The sequence below is a fragment of the Uranotaenia lowii genome, chromosome 2 (assembly GCF_029784155.1).
Source record: "Uranotaenia lowii strain MFRU-FL chromosome 2, ASM2978415v1, whole genome shotgun sequence".
NCBI lineage: Eukaryota > Metazoa > Arthropoda > Insecta > Diptera > Culicidae > Uranotaenia > Uranotaenia lowii.
The window spans coordinates 52628598-52649730 of record NC_073692.1 but is presented as its reverse complement, the minus strand read 5'-3'; the positions used below and the strand labels follow the sequence as shown (position 1 = coordinate 52649730).

General features: G+C 39.2%; 7 protein-coding genes across 7 annotated transcripts in view; 3 read left to right on the top strand and 4 right to left on the bottom strand.

The window, feature by feature from the left end:
* The window catches only part of LOC129747279 (sodium bicarbonate cotransporter 3), a 164712-nt gene extending 163781 nt beyond the window's left edge, over positions 1-931 (top strand). The window contains exon 17 of the mRNA XM_055741399.1: positions 599-931. The gene's annotated coding sequence lies outside the window, so the exon portion shown is untranslated. The remainder of the gene's footprint in view (positions 1-598) is intronic.
* Positions 932-1136: 205 nt separating this feature from the next.
* LOC129747281 (elongation factor G, mitochondrial) lies at positions 1137-4247 on the bottom strand. The gene is made up of 3 exons (XM_055741423.1): positions 4059-4247; positions 3568-3983; positions 1137-2976 (listed from the first exon to the last, which is right to left on the bottom strand). Exons 1-3 carry the CDS (start codon positions 4119-4121, stop codon positions 1218-1220), a joined length of 2238 nt encoding a protein of 745 aa, XP_055597398.1. The 5' UTR covers positions 4122-4247; the 3' UTR covers positions 1137-1217.
* Positions 4248-4607: 360 nt separating this feature from the next.
* On the top strand, positions 4608-10706 carry LOC129747828 (thioredoxin domain-containing protein 17-like). The gene is made up of 3 exons (XM_055742188.1): positions 4608-5013; positions 5446-5524; positions 10432-10706. Exons 1-3 carry the CDS (start codon positions 4836-4838, stop codon positions 10583-10585), a joined length of 411 nt encoding a protein of 136 aa, XP_055598163.1. The 5' UTR covers positions 4608-4835; the 3' UTR covers positions 10586-10706.
* A 50-nt stretch (positions 10707-10756) lies between these two features.
* On the bottom strand, positions 10757-13071 carry LOC129747827 (vacuolar protein sorting-associated protein 52 homolog). Its single transcript, XM_055742187.1, has 5 exons — positions 12604-13071; positions 11819-12545; positions 11640-11758; positions 11457-11577; positions 10757-11389 (listed from the first exon to the last, which is right to left on the bottom strand). Exons 1-5 carry the CDS (start codon positions 12969-12971, stop codon positions 10760-10762), a joined length of 1965 nt encoding a protein of 654 aa, XP_055598162.1. The 5' UTR covers positions 12972-13071; the 3' UTR covers positions 10757-10759.
* Positions 13072-13391: 320 nt separating this feature from the next.
* Positions 13392-15976, top strand: LOC129744665 (SWI/SNF-related matrix-associated actin-dependent regulator of chromatin subfamily A-like protein 1). The gene is made up of 5 exons (XM_055737300.1): positions 13392-13977; positions 14044-15070; positions 15140-15290; positions 15353-15484; positions 15554-15976. The coding sequence occupies exons 1-5, from the start codon at positions 13500-13502 to the stop codon at positions 15923-15925; spliced, it is 2160 nt and encodes a 719-aa protein (XP_055593275.1). The 5' UTR covers positions 13392-13499; the 3' UTR covers positions 15926-15976.
* LOC129744666 (U3 small nucleolar RNA-associated protein 6 homolog) lies at positions 15917-17986 on the bottom strand. The gene is made up of 2 exons (XM_055737301.1): positions 17861-17986; positions 15917-17797 (listed from the first exon to the last, which is right to left on the bottom strand). Exon 2 carries the CDS (start codon positions 17769-17771, stop codon positions 16017-16019), a length of 1755 nt encoding a protein of 584 aa, XP_055593276.1. The 5' UTR covers positions 17772-17797; positions 17861-17986; the 3' UTR covers positions 15917-16016.
* A 418-nt stretch (positions 17987-18404) lies between these two features.
* On the bottom strand, positions 18405-19756 carry LOC129747499 (F-box/LRR-repeat protein 15-like). Its single transcript, XM_055741752.1, has 2 exons — positions 18945-19756; positions 18405-18874 (listed from the first exon to the last, which is right to left on the bottom strand). The coding sequence occupies exons 1-2, from the start codon at positions 19640-19642 to the stop codon at positions 18682-18684; spliced, it is 891 nt and encodes a 296-aa protein (XP_055597727.1). The 5' UTR covers positions 19643-19756; the 3' UTR covers positions 18405-18681.
* Between the last annotated feature and the right edge of the window lie 1377 nt (positions 19757-21133).

Below are 21133 nucleotides of genomic sequence, written 5' to 3'. Positions count from 1 at the left end.
TTTTTCATCAATAACTTTGGTTCCCGTCGGCCGATTTCTTTCAAAAACGGGTTTTCTTAAAGCCTAAATTATGAAAAACATTTCATCCCAAGACTGCATATCGATAAGAGTTAAGACAAAAAAGTTATTGGACTTCTAAAATGGGCTAACTTTTTTTACGGTGGTATTCATCACTGCTAATGAGGCGTCAATAAGTTCGACCGCCCCGACGTAAATGAGTGATGAATACCATCCTTAAAAAAGTTAGCCCATTTTGGAAGCCTAATAACTTTTTCGTCTTAACTCTTATCGATATGCAGTCTTCGGATGAAATGTTTTTCATAATTTAGGCTTTAAGAAAACCCGTTTTTGAAAGAAATCGGCCGACGGGAACCAAAGTTATTGATGAAAAACTGGTTTTTCATGTTTCTCCCGAACAAAATGTCCTAAAATCCCATACAAACTTCAGGCTCGTTGAGCGACCCCTTCCCGTGATCCGATCTGGCCCAAATTTGGCATGAGATCTAGTACTAGGCCTAGGATCAATTTTAGCCTGCAGCGCATAACATTTCCCAGGTTTTTAATTTCCCATACAAATTTGGGGCAGTCTATTGTATAGGTTACTTTTTTTTTTAATAATTAGCTAAGACCATAAGTCAAAAGGTGCTGCTGGCATAAGAATGTAGGAAAAGAATATTAAAAATCAATTAAGGGTACCTATATTGACATAACATTATTAAAAAAATCCCCCAATTAACTCAACTGTGTTAGAAAACTAGTCAATCAAAATTCCTCCAATGGACATGCACCGGAATGATAGACGTTGAAAGTAAGTTTTGAACGAATGGATTGCAGTACTACAACTAAACAGTAGTTAATTATTATAGGCATATTCGATAGGCATATCGTAATAGTCAAACCTGATATTGATTAAATAAACATAATAAATCGTGCTTTGTTCCGGCTTTACCATGAGTTATCACATCCCGATATTTTAGAAATGAACAGACATTTTCTAGGTCGTGAAAAACGGTACAATTTATTATCAATTCGATTCCTGATCACTATCCTATTCTCCAACCTAACGTAAAATCATTACAACTTAAGTTTTAAGTTATAGCTAGGTATTTCTTTTTAGAGTATAATTTACATCGTAGTTACGTCAATCGTTATCATATCATTTACTCTAATATTTACATCAATCATCACCCGCATAACAGATTCAAAAGCTAGCGTTCTTAATTTTTCTTCTTTTGCTTCTTGTCCACCACTAAACCTTGGGAGACTTGATAGTCATGCACCAATTTCTCCTGCACATCTGGTTTGCACGGTGAATACCTACTATATTCCATGCTGAACTCGCCCTTGCCCTGGGTACTGGATCGCAATTCTCCCGCATATCCGAACATATCGTTCAACGGTACTTCGGCATACACAGTGAACCATCCTTCGGTACCCTCGGTTCCAGTGATGATACCGTGCCGTTTATTCAACTGCCCAATAACGGTTCCTTGGAACTCTTCAGGTGCCGTTACCTCAACCATCATAATGGGTTCCAAAATTTGCCACGAACCATTCTCGAAGACACTCTTGATGGCTCCCTGGGCAGCCAACATGAAAGCTAGATCGGAGGAATCCACAATATGGTGGGCACCATCCAACAGTCGCATTTTAATGCCTGACAGTTTATGACCAGAGAGAAGACCTTTTTCGGCCATCTGACGGAACCCCTTTTCGATGGCGGGTACATATTGTTTCGGAATATTAGTACCAATGGTTTCGTCCGAAAATTCCAGAGAAGTATTTTGATTTGGTGGCAGCGGTTCCAGTATTCCGGTTACCCTACCGTACTGTCCCTGTCCACCGGACTGCTTCTTGTGAAGGTAATCGAATTCGCAAGCCGTTACCAACGTTTCACGGAATGAAACCTTTGGCTTTCCTAGGGTAACTGGACAATTATATTCCCGTTCCATTCGTTGGGCGTAGATTTCCAAATGCAGTTCACCCATTCCTGAGACTAAGGTTTCTTTTATGTCGTTATCGTACGCAAATCGGAATGTTGGATCCTCTTTTGTGAAGCGAGCCACAGCTTTAGAAAAGTTGTCACGATCTTTGTTGTTGCTTGGTTTAATTGCCATTGAAACGACTGGATCTGGGACAAAGATCGATTCCATAGATAGTTCCAGTTTCGGGTTTGTTACAAACGTATCTCCGCTAGCGCAGTCTACTCCGAAAAGTGCGAAAATATCACCAGCATAGACTTCGTTCACATCTTCCATGTTGTTGGAATGTAGACGAACCAGTCTTGCCAATCGTACCTTTTTACCGGACCGAACATTGAAAATGCTATCACCTTTCTTCAGCACTCCCTGATAGCATCTCATATAAGTCAACTGACCAAATCGACCTGCTTCCAGTTTAAAAGCCAAAGCAACAAACGGCTCCTTACCGTCTCTAGCTGGGTTAAGAATCACTTTCTCTGGTTCTTCGCCTTTCTTTTCAATCAGAGCTATATTTTCGACCTCCCCGGGATGAGGCAAATAATTCAAAACCGCATCCAACAACGGTTGAACGCCCTTATTCTTCAAAGCCGTTCCCACGAGCACCGGAGTAAAAGATCGCTTCATCGCTGATCGACGAATCGCTCCCATAATGTCCTGCTCCGTAGGAACTTTCTCCTCCAGGAACAGCTCCCCGAGCACATCGTCGGCATTGGATAGGTGCTCGATCAGCTCGTGCCTTCGCTCATCACACTCGGTCCGCATATCCTGGGGAATCTCGTCTTCACGCACCGTCAGCCCCAGCTGGTCCTCGAAGTAGAGAGCTTTCTGTTTGACCAGATCCACGATACCTTTGCAGTTGCTTTCCACCCCGATCGGAAGCTGAATGAAGGCCGCGTTGTGGTTCAGCTTGGAACGCAGCTGCCCCAGGACTCGATATGGGTTTGCCCCGGTGCGATCCAGTTTGTTGATGAATGCCAAACAGGGGACGTTGTATCTGGAAAGAATGATTAATTTCGAGTTTAAGTTTACCTAAATTTTAAACTTTCTTATGCTTTCAGGTCAGATTTAAGAATGAAAGTATGAGGTTGAACTTTCGAAATTTTAATTTAAAATATACTAAGATTGAAAGTTCAAATTCAAAATTCGCATTTAGAATAAGAACGCAAATTTAACCATTTTCCGATTTCAGATTTATATTCAGATTTTGATTTCAGATTCAGAATTCTGACTCAGATTCAGATTTCTGACTCAGATTCAGATTTCTGACCAAGATTCAGATTTCTGACTCAGATTCAGATTTTTGACTCAGATTCAGATTTCTGACTCAGATTTAGATTTCTGACTCAGATTTAGATTTCTGACTCAGATTCAGATTTAGATTTTTGATTCAAATTTCAGATTTAGATTTTCGCGACAGATTTCACATTCAGATTTTTGATTTATATTCGAATTCTGATTCGGATTCATATTTCTGTTTAAGATTCAGATTTCTAATTCAGATTTAGATTTAAGAATTTAGATTTCAAATCCAGATTCAAGAATCAAACGTGCATTGTTAAATTGAAGTTCCAAGCAAGTTCAATACCTTTTCATTTGTCGGTTGACGGTCAGCGTTTGACTCTGTACTCCGCCGACGCTACAAAGCACCAAGATGGCTCCATCCAGAACTCGAAGCGCACGTTCCACTTCTACCGTAAAGTCCACATGACCTGGGGTGTCAATAATGTTGATGTTGTGGTCCTTCCAAATGGTATAAGTGGCCGCCGACTGAATCGTAATTCCTCGCTGCCGTTCCAGCTCCATCGAGTCCATCGTTGCGCCTACATTGTCCTTTCCCTTGACCTCGTGCATCTGTGTTATCCTTCCGGTATAGAACAGAATACGTTCCGTAAGGGTAGTTTTGCCACTGTCGATGTGAGCCGAGATCCCGATATTTCGAATTTTCTCCAGTTGTTTGTGTTCCGCAAATGTGGTGTGACTGGAAAAGCGCTGCCCTGTGGCCTGGCGGAACAAAAAAAAACGCCGGCATTCCAGTTATATAACATGGGTTTTCAAAAATTACCAGTTTTTACTTACCTCCAGGAGCGATTTTGCCTTCACCAGCGATGGTCGGAACCGGAGGAAGCTACCGATGGTCATTTTGGCTTTTTGATGAGCAACAAATCGTCACGACAGGCTGCACTTTTCTACAGGAAATAACCGAAGCGGCCGAGAAAATCTGCACGCCAAACAGAATCGATTGCGTGAGACTGAAGAAAAGAAAACATGATTTTCGTTTGACAGTTTCGCCGCGCACGTGCTGCGATTAGGGCTCGTTTCCAAAAAGGCGTAAAATGAGTGACTCAGTGAGGGGTACTCACGAAAATGAGAAACTTGAACAGAAATTCACGAAATTCATGAATATTTATTTAAAAAAATCCTTTCCGTACCAAAATATTAAAGCCAATTTGTACTTGTAGGTACATGTATTCGAAATGTTCGTTTACGTTTCACTTTACATTTGAATTGTTATAAAATATTGCGCATCGAAATTAAGTTTTTTTGAGTGTACTTGGAAATTTTTCAAACCGATGCGCACGAGTTCGACTCGTCCAACAAATTTTATCGCTACGAGTTCGAATCTGTTTGTTTACCTGTTTTCCGCGACCGCGAGTGCGTCGATTGCTGCTTTTCTTTAAACGTTATTAGCTAGCTGACATTAGTCATTCGTTTCACATTTCACATTCGTTCGTAGCACGGTCAACTTGTTACTCCCTCGCTACGCAAAATTCGACTTGTCAAAGTTTCCTTCGGAACGTAGCAATCGGAAGCTATACAGTATATTTTCGCGGTACGGCGCCCGGTTTCCGGTTCATGAGCAGCAGCAGCAAACGGTTGCTAGCTAAAATGGTCAACAAGCACTACGCCAAGAGCTGGGAAGAGTTCACCCAACTGGCTGCTAGCCTTGAGGGCAAAGGCCAACCGGTTCATGTCCTTTTCACCGGAGATAAGGACGAGAACGGTTCTAGCTGGTGCCCTTATTGCGTCAAAGGTAAGCTACCGGTTTTAAATTTTCATATAATTATGTAATTTCATTAGGTATTACTTGTTCATAATTTGAGAAAGTTTAGCAAACAATCCACTCATTGCACCTAGTACACATATTATACTTTTCACGGTGTCATCCATCGTGATAAGATAAGGTCCACAATTAAGCTCAGTCATTCTGTTGTAGTGAAACACCCCAATTCATTATCTGGGCTGGAGCTTCCCTTTTCCCTTGGGGAATCTACACCTTCGAGAGTCGTTAATTCCACTATTTGATCAAAAATAATTGATAGGATGAAATAAACCCTCACGTGTTTTTGAAAAAGAAAAAAGAAAAAAAGGAATGTCTGTCCTTATTTGCATATGAGAGGAGCGCCAAAGGGAGAAAAACTAAATTTTAATATTATCCCCCCTGTGTCTTTCATTTGCATTTCAGCCGCCCCAGTTGTCCAGGAAGCGCTCAAAGTGGCCCCGGAAAACAGCCATTTCATCAATGTGGAAATCGATCGCCCATTGTAAGTTTTTGAATTATTAGGGGAGATGAGGGCATAACGAGCACCCGAGGCATAATGAGAACTACGCTTTTCTACGAAAGTGCGTATTTTCTTAAATAAATTTTCATGAGGATTTGTTTCGTACTTCCTATAGTATTAACTTTTCACAAAAAAAGGAATCTCCTTATCATCTTTACAGAGATATTTAAAAAAAACTAGCTTGGTTCTCAAGTTACGAAAATATTATAATTTTTGAGCACCACGAAATAAGCTCTTATGATCTTAAAATAACCTTGATCTATAATGTACGCACTGCAACATAATGTACACATTGTTTCTCAATTTTTACCATCAAAAAATTTTTGATTTTTCACTTTTATCAATTTTAAAACACGTTTTTACTTAAATTTGTTGACTAGGGGCATATAGAGCACCATATTATCGAGGCATAATGAGCATTTTCTGCCGTAGAATCTAACAGCGAATTAAAATTGATTTATAGCGCCACACCTTGACTAGTTTTCATCCGACAATTTAGCCTATTGGTAAGGTGTCGGAGAGGTAATCAAAAGACTAGAGTTAGATTTCTGTTCGAGGTGATTTTTTTCCATTCACAATTCATGATCGATTTTTTTATTGTTACATTATACGGCTAGTAGCATCATCCTCCGAACAAAGCACTTAATGTATGAGCGTGCGTGAATTGTTTGTATTCTACAAACAGACCTAGATTATTTTGTTATTGCTTTGTTTGATGAATCTACGACTCACCTGACTTCATCGAATTGAATTTGCTGCTACATTCCCCGGCAAAAACGCACATCTTGCTCTGATTAGGGTAAGTGAGCCTTATTTTGGCATGGTCCTTTTCTTGGCATGCCAACATGTCTTTTCATGTTTTTCAGGTCCAAATTGAGCTTAAAAAATTTGGAATATATTTTCTTTGCGAAGAGAACATTTTGTTTCAAATCTGTGCATACCGAATTTTTTGATTGTTTGTACTTTAATAAAGAAGGTAATTTTTTTCGATCTGCATCCGAGGAAATTATGTTGGAAATCACCGTATGAAAATCAAATGAACTCACATTTCTAGTGCAACTGTTAAATTCACATGCGCTTTCAAACGCGGACATTCATTTGAAAAATTTGCAATAAATACTCATGCTTACAGTTAAATTCGGCAAAAAATCAAAAAATACTAGAAAAACTAAAGAGTGAATGTTTATTTAGGTTTTGAATAAAAATTTAAAAGTAATTTTGTTCCTTTTCTTCACTCTAAGCCGGTCTAACCCAAAACCAAGTTGAAATGCCGCAAAATCGGATGAAACTGGCTCCCGACGAAAATGAGTTTGAGGGGGTTTTCCCAAACTTGAGAATAGACGTCATTCTCGCAACTTAATTTTGGGGCATGTCATTCGGTAGGGATTTTTTTGGGATATTTTTATTTGATGACCCACTTATCAAAAGGGATTAGAAATATTTGAGAAAAAACTATTTGTTTTTCATAAAATGAAATTGATTTTATTAACAAATTAACTTTACTGAATTGTAGGTACTGATCTCGGCAGTAATTTAAAAATCATAACATAAGAAATCCGAATCTAGTTCGTTATCGTAGAACATTAATAACTATCAGAAATAACTAAATGCTATTGCCATCGGAAACAATACAACTGACAATAGAAAATAGCATACATACTTGTCCAAATTATTTGGGCGGATCTTACTTTTACCATACACCAACTATGGTGACCACCACACCAATCAGGAAAGAAAAAGAAGAGCCGAATTCATGTCTTGAAAATGTTATACGAGAATCTTCCGGAGATTGGCACCATTTAGGAACAGCCAGAGTGATCAACATTTTGGGACCTTCCAGCGTTGTATTACCCGGAGTTCCCGTCTCCGGGAGGAAAATCCAACTTTTGCCCCAGATCACCATCTGCTTCTTCCGGGTCTCCATTGGTTTCTAATTCCTTCCTTTGCATCGCCGGAGCCCTGGGCATTCAAAGGTACTGCTCCTAAAGAAGTTACGTTCTATAAAAAACTGCCTGAAAAACTTTAAATTAGAAGAAAGAACGCGCGAGAACATTGCATTTTAATCTACTTACCAAACTTTTTTTTCGGTACGATCGACTGACTTGCTGGGAAACAGACACAACCTTTCTGAAAACAAAGGGAAATTTTTTTGGGGTGGTCAGTTCCAGCTACGAACTTTGGTTTTGGTGCTTTGACAACACCCCAAAATTAAGAAAGCAAGCTGAACTTGATTTTGCTGCCTTGGCAAAGTCAATTTTGGGTTGTTTTGATTCTGAGTGTTGGCATGCAACTTCAATCGAAATACACCACCAGTGTTGGAAGCTGGAAAAAATACATGTTCATTAAAGAGGTATTTTTGGGCTGATGTTTTCCCTAAAACTTCATTTAAAACTACGCACAAATGTTTTCATACTAATTGGGTTGTATGATAAGACCGTTGCTATCAACTTAAGCTTCGAAATAAGTTGGAGAACATAAGTGATTCGACTAACTGAAAGTCAAATCCAAACATTTTAAAGGCAAAAATCGCTATTTGGGAACCATGAATCGAAGGTACATTGGTATGCGTGCGAACAGCATTTGCACTGCAGTCTGCCGAGCAAAAGCCACGTGGTCTCCTACAGAACACAGTGGTTCGAAATGTTGAAAAAAACTAAGTTAAATTAAGCATCTCACAAGACTTAAGATGTTTTTCTTCTCAAAATTGTTAGATCGATGGCATTTTACGACTTTAGTATATAAAATACATAATTAATTGAGTTTTGGAATCGTTTTCTATTGCTTGGGAACCATATACTTACTCAGATTTAATTTTTTGGAATTTTGTTCTAATTTTTTTCATAAAAACAGAAGTTGGAAGTTCAGGAAAATATCGTTTGCTTTCCAATTATTCCTTAAAATATTTGATGTGAGTCGATTTAAAATACTGTTTTAGCAAGGTTTACATTCTAACATCTATTTGGCGTGTCAAACCACTGCGCAACACCCCGGGCATTCGAGATGGCTCTTGCTAGAAGCTCATAATGTCAGCTAACAAATTCAAAAGGGGCAAAATTTTTAAATACCATTCAAGGATTTTTTCAATTTCTTACTTTATGAAGCCAAACTACACAATATGAAGACAGTTGTTTGGTAGTGAAAATAACCCTATGTGTCGCAATCGCATTGCGGAATTTCTGACCTTACGACTTTTAGAAATGAAAGCTTATTATGTGCTTCCCTTCCAAACTTCCAACCAAATTTCATCAATGTTTTCGAAAGCCTTTTTGTTGTATGAGTGAAGCCCGGTGTTCCATCGTCGCATAGAACTTTACGCTCAGCTGACGTCATTCTGTCAGTGGCCTTATATTCAGAATAGCCAACGATTCTGTTAACTGTCAATTGAGCATTGTTGGTAAAGATCTATTACACATTGCTGGTGGCCAAGAATCGGATCATCGAAACGGCAAACAATTGGTACGGCGGCCAAGTAATTGGAGAACCGCAGTGAGTACTTTGCATGCATTTTACTCACATTAATGAAAGTTCCATAGAGAAAACATATTTTTGTTGAACTCTAAGCAAGTTAGCAAGTAAATTCTTCAAAGGATGTTATATGGTGCACTCAACAGGAAGGTAGGAATGTCGAATAAAAGGGTAAACCATGCCTTAGGTGCCAAGGTCGGGTACATTTACCCTAATGGTGCCCATACTGCCTCAGGGGGGGTTCTCATTATGCCTCCACAGTGGCTGGTTTTCAGGTTTTGGCAAAAAATTTTAAAATGCATTTTTTAACGTTTTCATCTAGTTTTTCACGTTTCAGCTTGTTAGGGAATAGGCTTTTCAATTGTCTGAACACGAAACAATAATGTAACCTCCATATTATAGCTATTTTCTATTGTTAAATAACCGTTTTCCTTAAGGTGGCCATTATGCCCCCATCTCCCCTAATTACCGCTTATTCCTACGTCTTTTGATACTCAGAAGCAATTTTTAGTTGTTTTGATAATCTCTTCTGTGCTCATTTTTATTTATCTTCTGGGAATCTCAGAACATTTGCTTTTAAAATAATTTGAAAATATTGTTAACTTAACAATATGCAGTCGTAGGAGTAGCAATTTTTATGAATCCAAAATCTGTCGAATAAAATATGATGGTTTTTGTAAAATAATCCACGATTTGGTTTCGAAACTCGACTTCCTAAATTTAAGAATTATACTGAATTTGAAAATTCAAAGCTTAATTGGAAATCTGCACATGAATTTTAACATTTCTTTCTTGAACTTTTTTTTTTGTAGATGGATTAACCCAAAGTTTTCCCCCTGAATTTTAACATGAAACTAAAATCTGAATCACAAATCTTGATCTGAATTCTGAATCGGAATTTTGAATTTAAAATCTGATTTTGAAATTGAAATCTAAAATCTGGTTCTAAAATGAGAATCTGAAGTCAAAATCAAAATCTGAAATTCCAATCTGAAAATAGAACATTAAACAAAAAATTCGCAATAGCAGAAAATTTGCTACATACAAAGGCATAACTCAAGTGTTATTAATTTAATCATGAAACTAAATTTCACAAAATTGAACACAACACTGTAACTCAAAACTACTCTCCTTGAAATTGGACGAATTTGATTCATGTGTCAAATTGTTTTTCAAAAATTAAAAAATTTCAATTGAAACTTTAAAATAGAAAAAAAGCATAACGAAATGAAAGAAGCACAGAAATTTGAAAGCCTTTTATTGAATAAATCATTAAACAAAATATAGGTATCTAATCTCGAGTCCCAGTTTCTGTTACCATCTAATTTGGATAGTTTCGTAGTGTAAATTTGACATAAAAGTGACGCCTCAATCAAGGTGCAATAATTTCTTTAAATTAATTATTTACCTGTTACCTGTCGCAGCTGGAAGGATCTCAACAATCCCTATCGGAAGGACACCCGCACCAATCTGGTGTTCCTGCCGACATTATTGCGTTGGAAATCGCCGCAACGTTTGGATGGCGAACGGGTTTCGAACAAGGACCTAGTCGAGATGCTTCTGTCCGATGAAGATTGAGGTGGTCAATTCGAATCCATTTCCAACGCATCTTATTCGGTGGTTCGGATCAAACAATATCTCGGTTTTATGTATCTTTCAAATGGTCTACTGCTCTTATAATAAACATCTTTAACCCAAATAGCGTTGCTTATGCTAATGGAACGGAAAGAAAATTCATTTAAGCACTAATACCTAGTAATTACTTTTATATTTCTTGATTTCTATCATAATCACGTGGATGTTAACTAGCTGGGCTCGAGCACCTGGCGTGAGCAGCTTGTAGAATTTATGATAATACTGCACTAGTTGGGCCAAAGCGAGCTGCAAAAGCTGGGACCCGGTGACTAGCGATGGGAATGATAAAAACACCTCGCGGTTCAATTCCTCCAGAGATTTCTTCCAGTTTGCCGAAAAACTTGCAACCAATTGTAGCGATCTTCTTTCCTGCCGTTTGAATTCGTCTGTTTGCTCCTTCTCTAGCATTTGCTCGCAATCTTTCATGTACTGAATTATTCCTCCCAAATGGGGTGCCAGAATTTCTTCCACATACTCGGAACTTCGGGTGCTCAACAGTTCCCGGAATGCTTCTGCTTCCTTCGAGTTGTCTCGGGTTCGCTCCATCAACACCCCGAGCACCAAATCGTAATTGTTGATCAGATAAATCAACTGTTCCTTGCGGGTGGTGAAAATGGCGGCCATGCGTAACATAAAACATTTGACTTCTTCCTGGAGCTCTAGAAGTAGATGGGAAACTAACTCGTTTGGAAAATTTTCCGATATACCAACGATGGCAGCGGAAAATTCGGCGTATCGACGAGTTATCTGAAATAGATGTATTGAGTTACAAAAAATTGCAAATATGAACTATGCTAGATGATTGCAAGCTCACATAATGAGGTCCAGTTTCTTTTGGAAATTTAGTTGGATCACACTCCTGAATGCTCTGTATGTTCATGCGAAAAACCAACTCAAAGCGGGGCCAAATCACAGCCTGTAAATTGTCCCAATATCTGACAAACATATATGAACAGTTAGAAGATAATTCATTCCACATTTCGTTATTTTTAATTACTTATCCAAAGCAGGAACGCATCGTTTGTGACACATAAGTTGGTATCTTAGACAAAGCTGGATGCACAGAAACAGGGCAATGGTATCGAAACAATCCTGAACGTAAGTTTCCAAATTTTTCTAAAAAAATAGAGAAACACTTTGAACAACGCTTCTTAGGTAATAAGTGATCAAACTTACAATAAGCATAATCATCGTTTTTCCCATTATCTGGTTGAACAAATCCTGTGCCTGCGGGCCCCTAACGATGAAAAACTCCGTCACAAATAGATACTCGCGGCAAGCGTTATCCACCAGAGCGTACTGCTCCGAGCGAAATAACGCCTCGAATGGGTATCGGATTTTCTGCTGCGCATGAGGAACAATGATCGGTGCTTCCAGTTGTTGGTTCAGAACATCACCCCGATCCCCAATCGAGAACACCGTACTCTTGTTCTTCAGGGAACTCGTCTTGGAGAAAATACTTCTCGTAACTGTATCCTCCAAACCCATCAGATCATCCTTGGAAACGGCTTCCTCAAACTTCAAAGCCGCCAACCGAGTGGAGTAACTCTTGAAATAACTGTAGTAGATCTTGCTCATCGTATCAACGTACTCGTTACAAATTTCCATGGCCACGGTACGCTCGTTCGAGAGAATGAATTCGAAGAAAAACTTAAACTTCAGCATAGCGTTTTGTGGAATCTGGTAATTCGTCATCGGTTTGCGAAATTTATAGATTTGTTCCATCAGATAGACCCGCAGCTTGGTCATGGCTTTGATTTTCAACTTTTGCAGAACATCGTTCACATCCTGGGACGATTTAGACTCCTTAAAGTTAAGCTCCTTCATCAGGTTTAGTTTGTGATTCAACTCGTTCAGATGATTGAGAAAATCTTTCTCCGTAACAGGTGTGTCCATTATTGTTCTGAAAACAAAAATTAAAATATGAAAAATAAACTAATTTTTTTTTACTAAAAACTTACGATATCATCTCCTCCGGGACGGCCATATCCTCGATGAACTGGGACAGCTGAGCACGCACCGATTGCCTGTTGGTCAGCTGCACCGACATCGAAACGGATTTCTTTTGCAGCGTCGTGATCTCGGTGCTTATATTATTTAGCGCACCCTGTATATCCATTAGCATTGATTCCATCCGTTCCAGAATCTGGGAGGTACTTCCAATCTGGTTGTGCAAGTTGGCAATATTTTGGCTTTCCTTGATGTAGTCTTCGATGGATCTATTTTCCACCTCTTTGAATTCCTTCTCGATTTGGGCCGAATATTGGCGCAGATCGGTGCCCGTTTTGAGGATCTCCTGCACCTCATCGTCCTCGATTTGGTCTCCCATGATTGCACTTGGTTTTTAAATTTTTAAAGGTTTTTTAGGTCAAAAACTTATAAAACAAGCACGTATAATTGCGTTCCTATGTTTTGATGCAGCAAAGGCACGTCACCCACCCACTTTACGCCTAGTTCGTGATTTAAGACGATTCGAACTTAAACTATTGAAATATTTCCTCGTTGAAGCAGCGATGCCAGAATTATTCAATTTTTGAAAATGAGTTCCGTGAGTGACCTTTTTGAGAACCCATACACTCAAAGAAATGTTTACGTCTCCAGAAGTTTATTGCAAAATTTTCTTTTATTTCCCTAATATTTCTTACGCACACTTGCTCACTTTCACGTCTAAAAGATCTAAAACCGGTCGATTATGACGTCACATTGTATTTGTCTATTTTCATCTCCGTATGTGACATTTTTCGCGCCACAGAATCAGATGTTTTGTTCTGAAGGTTTTGAATATCACGGTCTATTATTTTGTATCAAGTTTCTGTTCGAAAAATTGAGTTTTAAGTGAATAAGTTTGTTGTTGCCAATGTCCTGCACGGCAGAAGAAATTGCAGAAAAGCGCCGAATCGCAATAGAAAGGCTTAATGCTCGGAAAAATGCTTTAAACAACAACAACAACAGCAGCAGCACAAACAAACCCACCTTCAGCCTTCCCCCGAAACAGCAAGCTGCTGTCGTTCATAGTACCGCATCCTTCTATGGGAACAGCAGCAAAGCCCCCGATGCACAGCAGAAACCTAATTTCAAACAAATTGTCACCAATGGGACGACGGTTCCAAAAATTAAATCCACCTTTCATCAAGCTCGTACGCAAGCGGCCCCTTATCAGTACAATGGTAAGAGCCAACAACAACAGGGAACACCGGGGAAACTGGCCCCGGTTTTCGTGAAAACCGTTTCCTGTACCTGTGAATTAATTTCGGAAACGCGCTTTGTTGTCACCCCAAATGGCTTTAGCGAAAAGATCATTGAGGTCTTCAAATCCATTCCCTCCAAACAGTACGGTGAGATAACCCTGGTTAGCGAGATGCCTTGGTTTTTAACATTTTTATAATATTTATTTTTTTCAGATCCAACTAGCAAACTCTGGACATTCAGCATAAAAGATTACACGCTGGTACAGGAAAGAATTAATAGCCTGAAACCAAACGCCACAATCGGTCCGATCCCCTCGTTTGTATTGAACCTGTTCAATGGAAATCCTCGACCGCGACCGAGTCGAGCTCCGCTAGATTGCATCGAACCGACTCTGGTAGAAAGTCTGCTAGAGTTTCAGAAAGAAGGTGTCTGCTTTGCGATAGACAAAGGAGGGCATGCTCTGATAGCTGACGAAATGGGTCTGGGTAAGACCTACCAAGCCATTGCAGTGGCGGATTTCTACAAAGAAAACTGGCCGCTTCTCGTTTGCACTACAGCGACTACCCGAGACACTTGGGCTGCCAAAATTCGACAGTTGCTTAAATACGTGCCAGTGCACAATATTGTGACCTTACAGAGTGGGCAAGATTACATTGGTGATGCTAGGATTCTTATTACCAGCTATTCGTTGATGGAAAAGTGTGCCAAAAAACTTTTAGAACATGGATTCGGCTTCGTCATTTTGGACGAATCGCATACATTGAAAAACTTCAAAGCGAAATGTACAAACGTGGCGCTCGATATAGCAGAAAAAGCCAAACGTGTCATACTTCTATCCGGAACACCGGCACTGTCCAGGCCGGCCGAACTGTTTACGCAACTACAAATGCTGGACAAACAATTTTTCCACTTCAAAGAGTACAGCACCAGATATTGTGCCGGAAAACAGACCAATTTCGGTTGGGATTCAACTGGTCAGTCAAATCTGAACGAGCTTAATCTGCTGCTGGCCGCAAAGTTTATGATTCGGCGCACCAAACAGGACGTTCTCAGTCAACTGGCGGAAAAAAGCCGGGAAACCGTTGTACTCGATTCGTCCCTTCTGAATATGAACCCGGAAACCGAAGAAAATCTCAGCACTTATGCGGCGGATTATTCGCGAAGCAAAGGTTTGGCCCGGGAGGAAATCCTGTTTAAGTACTACAACGTTACGGCTGAGGCAAAGGCACCCGCTGTTTGGTATGTTTCCATGAGATGATCAATTTCTCAAATCGAATAGAGAGGATAAACTTTTTTTTTCAATTTCAGCGCCTACGTGAGTCAAATTCTGAAGGAGGGTCAAAAGTTTCTGATATTTGCTCATCACATTAAAATGTTGGATTCGATTTGTCAACAGCTGAGAAAGAAAAAGGTCGATCACATTCGGATAGACGGAACCACTCGGTCGGATCATCGAACGGTAAGATGTCTTTTTTTACAACAGCAATTACAAACACGTGAACATTTTATAACCTTCTCCAGCAATATGTGGATCGATTTCAAACGACAGATTCGTGTCGCGCTGCAGTGCTATCTCTGAAAGCTTGTAATGCAGGAATAACCCTGACCGCAGCACAGTTAGTAGTTTTCGCTGAGTTGGACTGGAATCCTAGTGTGAGTTGAGGAGCTTCGACTTACATCATCATTAAAAATTATTTGTTAATATTTTTTCAATCCTCTCAGACTCTTGCTCAGGCGGAAAGCCGTGCACATCGTATCGGCCAGGAAGGTGCCGTCATCGTTCGTTATTTGCTGGCCAAGGGCACAGCCGACGATGTTATCTGGACCATGTTGCAAAAGAAACAGAATATCCTAAACAAGGCCGGACTTTGTAATGAGAACTTTTCCGATTCAACCTGCGTGGATGCGCCATGCTCGGCGGGAAATATCGAGCCATACTTGACGAAACAACCGAGCAGCGGAACTCTGGACAGTTTTGTACTGAACGTTGCTGTGACCGAGAAGAAAGCGGAAAAAACAACCGAAGAGACTGATTCTTTCCAAAACATGTTGGACGATGGAGAAGACGACGATCTGGCGGGGTTAAACTTTTGAACTAGTAAGTGTTGTTATTTTTTGAATTTATTTCTTTAAAAAAAGTAATAATCATGAATCTGTGTCTAAACATTCCGAAGGTTCCATAACATTACCCTAGTCTCTCCAACTCATACTTCGTAACAAAATCGGCCAGTAGTTCTCCGTCCAGTTTGGATTTGGCGCGTTCAAAAAGGGCAGGAACCTTTTTCGGATCCCTTTCTCGCTCGAAGCGAAGAAAATCAAGCCACACTTCGGGGTTACTTTGACCGAACAGTTGAGTGGCATTTTCATGACAATTTCTCCAGCGCTGGTTTGATGGTTGAGCCTGAATCGATTCAAGGTACGCCATTTTTCGGTGAAGGTCTAGACAGGGTTGACAGTTCCGCTGCATGTTTTGGTATTCCTTGCGGGCTGCATCGATGCCTTCGGTCAGCGCCAAGAATTCCAAAAACATTGGCTGAAAGTGGTGTGAGATTTGCGCGGTTTGCTGGATAGCTTCACGGAACGTTTGGAGAAGTTTTTCCGGTAAATCCGTGCGAGTGTGGAAATATTGGAATTTTATTATCCAAATGGACAACAAATCGTCGGAGCATTTCTGAAGACAAGTATCAAAAACTTGTTCAATTTCTTCTAGCGGTGCATCTTTTCTGATAAGGTAATTCAGATTGAGCGTATAAAGTTTAGTTGAGCGCGGATATGAGCTCAATGCTTTGGATAGAACGTCGTTTATCTGTTCGTTCTGTGGGTTATCTGTGTTGATTAAAAGTTTCAGATATTGAACGTATTTGTCCTCTTCGAGAAACCCGGTGGCAAATGCATTTCGAAAAGCGTTACCCAAAGCTTTTCGACGAAACTTCTGCAGCGATGTCATATCTTGGTTAATATCCATCATTTTATCAATGTAATAAGACCACATGGACTTAGTTGGTAACGTTTCAACAGATGTCTCATAAACTTGTACGCATAATTCCAGCTGTTCCTTGATAGAAATATCTTTAGACTCACCATGTAAAAGGTACGATCCTTCCAATGCCAGTTGAGCCAATGCCTGCCACATTCTTTCATTCGAAGCATGGCTGTCTTTCATAGACTGAAGGACACTGATTCCAAATTTATTCGCCACCTTCATGTGTTTCAGTAAGTTCAGTAGTTCAATGAAAAAATCTAAATCTTTATCTTTCTTGGAATAGTTTTCATACACCAATTCCAGATTGCGAAAAGCCTTGTATAGTTCAGAACCTTCCTGTTCAAGTTGCTCTTCAACATCTCCCTCAATGGAGCTTGCAATTTTCTCAATCTCCTTCAGCTGGATTTCCAGATAATTCAGATAAAGCTCTCGACATGTCGGATGTCTTTGAATTCCACGCAACGAAAAATGCCTGGCCCTATCCAAGCTCCCATTCTGTCGATATTCCCAATTTGCCGCGCTAGTCCAAGCCTTCGGTTTATCACCGTGAAAATTTAGCATCCGGTCCAGCGTCCTTGAACCTTCAGACAGAAATCCAACGCGTTCACAGTGCTGCAAATAGTGAGTCCACAAACGATACTCATCCGAAAACCGGTCCAACGCTCGTTTATACAGAGCCTTAATACGATTCTGAATGCTCCGTTCCAAGCTGTGCCTTCCATCCTTCACACCCAACTTCCGCCGACGTTCCTCCAACATGGCCAGTACATCATTTTCATAAACAATATAGCTTATGAAGTCAGCCAACTCTTTGGCCCTCCGTTCCACCTTGTGCTCGTGCTGAAACCGCTTATTTTTGATGGCCTGAATTTCCGTTTCGGTAAACAGCTTCAGCTGTTTCATGAATTCATACTCCCGTATCGATTGCTCCCGACGTTTTTCGATGAACTCACTCATCTCGAAGCCGTTTTGCAAGCCGGTTACTGAAAAAAGGAAGTTTTTAGAGTAAATATGTTTAATTGGAAGAACTTTATCACAAAATTTACAGGTTTTTCGAAATTAACAGAAAACAAGAATGTTTGGATCGTCTTTCACGTGGTTTTCGATTTATTTTTGAATGAAAACGAAAACACGAACATAGTACACTGTAAAATGATAAAACTCAAATTTGGGTTCGGAGAAGATTGCTTATACATTTTGATGAGTAATCTTCAATTTCGGATATCGAATCTCTCGAACAAAAGCTAGTGTCAAAATTAATTAGGTATAAATCTATTGAGTTATAAGATTTAAGTCAACAATGTTGACTCAACATATTCTTTCAAATAGCGATTTGAATGTATTTCATTTTGTTCATATCAGTCTGATGGCTATGAATTGTTAAATTTTATAATTTATTAAATTGTTTTATGCTCGTTAGAAACAGTGTTCAAAGATCGAGATCAGTAATCTAAACACAACCATATTCGAAAAAAAATTGTACTTGAATAAGCATTCAATTCATCTTGTTCGTCAAAAATTGTCCACCAAACACTTCTGGAAAATATCAATAGAACAGGAAGCATAAACAATACACATTTTATAACATAAAATCTTTATTTATTTGTTGGGCATTTTATAGATAAGTTTATTTCTAATCACTACTTACTGACTTTTTTTAATAGTTTTATCTAGCAATATCAACTTATAACATACATAGAATAAGTTATTTTTAGAGAATCATTTAATACACATACAAACATCAATGAAAAGTTTGACTCAACCTAAGCCATCTTCTAATTAAAATGTTTCAGCTTTTCAAACCCTGTTTTAGTTCTGCATCGGAAGGATCCTTCTATATTAGTTATCTTCGTAGGAACGATATTCATTACACTTGCAAAAATAGTCGCGGAAATCCGGCACCACCTGCCACATTTGGTGCTAGGTTAAGATGCTGCTGAAACTGTCGAGGTCGATCTATGAAAACCTTTTCTCGTAACAGTGCCAAGCTTCGCTCCGTTATGAAGGGACAATCTCGTACCATCAGCGATTCCAGGACCGAACAGTAAAGGGAAAGTGCTCTGAAAGAAGACAAAATAAAATTAGAGATACATTACTGCAAATCATTGAACTATTGAACTATGTAGTTACCCCACTCCCCGGTCCGAAGCCATCTGGCAGCCGACGATGTTCAGGTGCCGGATCTCTTTCGAATATTTGGCCACCATCAGCAGCACCGTGTCAGATACCGCAGGAATATATGCCAGCGACAACGTTCTCAATCGCCGACAATTGAGCAAAAACACGGTAATGCTCCTTTCGCTCAGGGCCAAGCAATGAGATATATCCAGCTCCCGGATGTTGGACTGATGCAGTGTGAGAGCTTCCATGGCTCCAATCGTAAGCCAACTGCAGCGAGCCAGCTTCAGAACCACTAGTTCTTTGCATTCGATGATAATCGGTTGCAGCGAAGCCGCCGTAATGCCCGTACATTCGCTGAGGTTTATCCGGCTGATGCGGGCATTAGATTTGAGAAATTTACACAATGCCTTATCGCGCAACCAGCTGCATTTCGCCAGATTTACTACTCGAACGTTTCGGCATTTACGAGCCAAAACGGCAAATGCCTTATCAATGTTATGACTGTTATTCCCGGACAAATTGACCTCCTTAATCCGACGCAGGTAGTTGTTTACCAAATGTTTGCTCAGACGGGAGCAACAGCGCAGATTGAATAAATCCTTCAGGGAAAGCAGGGGAAGGAGTTTAGCGAACAGGACATCTTCCCAAACGATATCGAAAAGCGTCAACTCCGAGCTAGCTTCATAGCAGAAGCTTGATTCTGCCATGAGCTGCGTTTTTTGGAGAAAATTTATGGAAAAACACAGAAATATTAGGTAAATTGAAAAACTTGAAAATTCAAACACCTTTTCGCGAAAAAAAATAAGATTTCAATGTTTTGTTCTGAGTTTTTTCTAATAAGAAATTTGAATATGACGTCATTATTGGGCACATTTCATCGATTTATAGCACACGGTCCTGTTTTCGAACTATTTTTTTTAAACTACAATTTTGGCTTAACTTTTATCACATAGCGGGCCAAGTGGTAAGGGGCCGTTCACTAATTACGTAAGCACGATTTTGGAAATTTTCAACCCTCCCTCCCCCCCTGGTAAGAAAAAGTAAGATTTTTCAAAACCCCCCCTTCCCCCCTGGTAAGATCTTACGTTTTTTATTCTTTGAGAAATTTACACCTTATTTTCAAAAATAGCTTGAAAATATTAAAAATGTTACATACATGCTTCAAAGCAAAGCACTCTTCTTAAGTAAAGTAAAAAAACTGTATTTGAAAAGCACAATCTATACAAAACAACAGGTGAAATATCATAAACGATTAAAGAAAACATCATTCAAGACGTAGCATGTTTGGAGTAGCAATAATTTTCAATAAATTTCCACAATCGAATAAACAATACAAAATCTGAACTCCAATTTCAAAAAGAGAGATCAGGTTAGCACAAGGTGTTTTTTACCTGAAAATCTTAAAAATCTTTAAAAAAAATCATTCTGTACTACTAGAGATGGGGCAAAAATGTTTAACGACAATCAAGTTGTCAACTTACCTAAAAACTCAGACTTATTCAGCAGTAAGCGATATAGTTTTAGGATTTTTTGGTTATTCTTTTGTAAAATTTAGAGTTGGTCGTGTCTAACACTGAAAAAACTGTCTAGAAATGCATTATTTAAAGCGCGCCATATGAATTTTTAAAGATTTTTTTCTGGATGAAGACATTTTCGAAATATGATGGATTCAAATCGTGGTGTCACAACGCGCCATTTTCCTTTTTGTTTCTATAAATTTCTCAATTAAAAAGATTTTTATGATGGAAAGCGAAAAGCGACGATCTTTTTTTAAAAATGTGATTTAGTATTTTTGATGGCATGTTCGTTTAAATTGGTTCTCTATGAATTTTATAGAACTTGCAATTGTTTTATTAATCAAATTCACTCAAAGATAAATAGCATAACATCAAAATTTACCAACAAATAGGTAAAGAGTAAAATAAAACCTGAGTAATATAGTTTCGTATGGCTGTGGCTATGATTAATTTTTAATGTAACATTTCTTACGTAAGATTTTTGGAAACCCCCCCTACCCCCCTAGTAAGAGATCGTAAGGAAATGTGAAACCCCTCCACCCCCCCTATGTGCTTACGTAATTAGTGAACAGCCCCTAAAACATAAATCAAATTTACAAATCTATTTTGCAATCGATAAAAAAGTTTGCTACTACTTTGAGGACCGTTGTCGAACTAAAATAAATCAGAAATTTAAGAGAT

What these genes read in the sequence shown, in the direction of transcription:
- LOC129747281 (XM_055741423.1), bottom strand. Translation starts at nt 4,121, where the DNA reads ATGACCATCGGTAGCTTCCTCCGGTTCCGACCATCGCTGGTGAAGGCA. An exon ending in AGGCAAAATCGCTCCTGGAG is followed by an intron (nt 3,984 to 4,058) that starts GTAAGTAAAAAC and finishes TTGTTCCGCCAG; the next exon opens with GCCACAGGGCAGCGCTTTTC. An exon ending in GTCAACCGACAAATGAAAAG is followed by an intron (nt 2,977 to 3,567) that starts GTATTGAACTTG and finishes CATTCTTTCCAG; the next exon opens with ATACAACGTCCCCTGTTTGG.
- LOC129747828 (XM_055742188.1), top strand. Translation starts at nt 4,836, where the DNA reads ATGAGCAGCAGCAGCAAACGGTTGCTAGCTAAAATGGTCAACAAGCAC. An exon ending in GTGCCCTTATTGCGTCAAAG is followed by an intron (nt 5,014 to 5,445) that starts GTAAGCTACCGG and finishes TTTGCATTTCAG; the next exon opens with CCGCCCCAGTTGTCCAGGAA. An exon ending in GTGGAAATCGATCGCCCATT is followed by an intron (nt 5,525 to 10,431) that starts GTAAGTTTTTGA and finishes TACCTGTCGCAG; the next exon opens with CTGGAAGGATCTCAACAATC.
- LOC129747827 (XM_055742187.1), bottom strand. Translation starts at nt 12,971, where the DNA reads ATGGGAGACCAAATCGAGGACGATGAGGTGCAGGAGATCCTCAAAACG. An exon ending in AAACGATGATTATGCTTATT is followed by an intron (nt 11,759 to 11,818) that starts GTAAGTTTGATC and finishes CTATTTTTTTAG; the next exon opens with AAAAATTTGGAAACTTACGT. An exon ending in TGCGTTCCTGCTTTGGATAA is followed by an intron (nt 11,578 to 11,639) that starts GTAATTAAAAAT and finishes TATGTTTGTCAG; the next exon opens with ATATTGGGACAATTTACAGG.
- LOC129744665 (XM_055737300.1), top strand. Translation starts at nt 13,500, where the DNA reads ATGTCCTGCACGGCAGAAGAAATTGCAGAAAAGCGCCGAATCGCAATA. An exon ending in CTCGGTCGGATCATCGAACG is followed by an intron (nt 15,291 to 15,352) that starts GTAAGATGTCTT and finishes AACCTTCTCCAG; the next exon opens with CAATATGTGGATCGATTTCA. An exon ending in AGTTGGACTGGAATCCTAGT is followed by an intron (nt 15,485 to 15,553) that starts GTGAGTTGAGGA and finishes CAATCCTCTCAG; the next exon opens with ACTCTTGCTCAGGCGGAAAG.
- LOC129744666 (XM_055737301.1), bottom strand. Translation starts at nt 17,771, where the DNA reads ATGAGTGAGTTCATCGAAAAACGTCGGGAGCAATCGATACGGGAGTAT.
- LOC129747499 (XM_055741752.1), bottom strand. Translation starts at nt 19,642, where the DNA reads ATGGCAGAATCAAGCTTCTGCTATGAAGCTAGCTCGGAGTTGACGCTT. An exon ending in GCTTCGGACCGGGGAGTGGG is followed by an intron (nt 18,875 to 18,944) that starts GTAACTACATAG and finishes GTCTTCTTTCAG; the next exon opens with AGCACTTTCCCTTTACTGTT.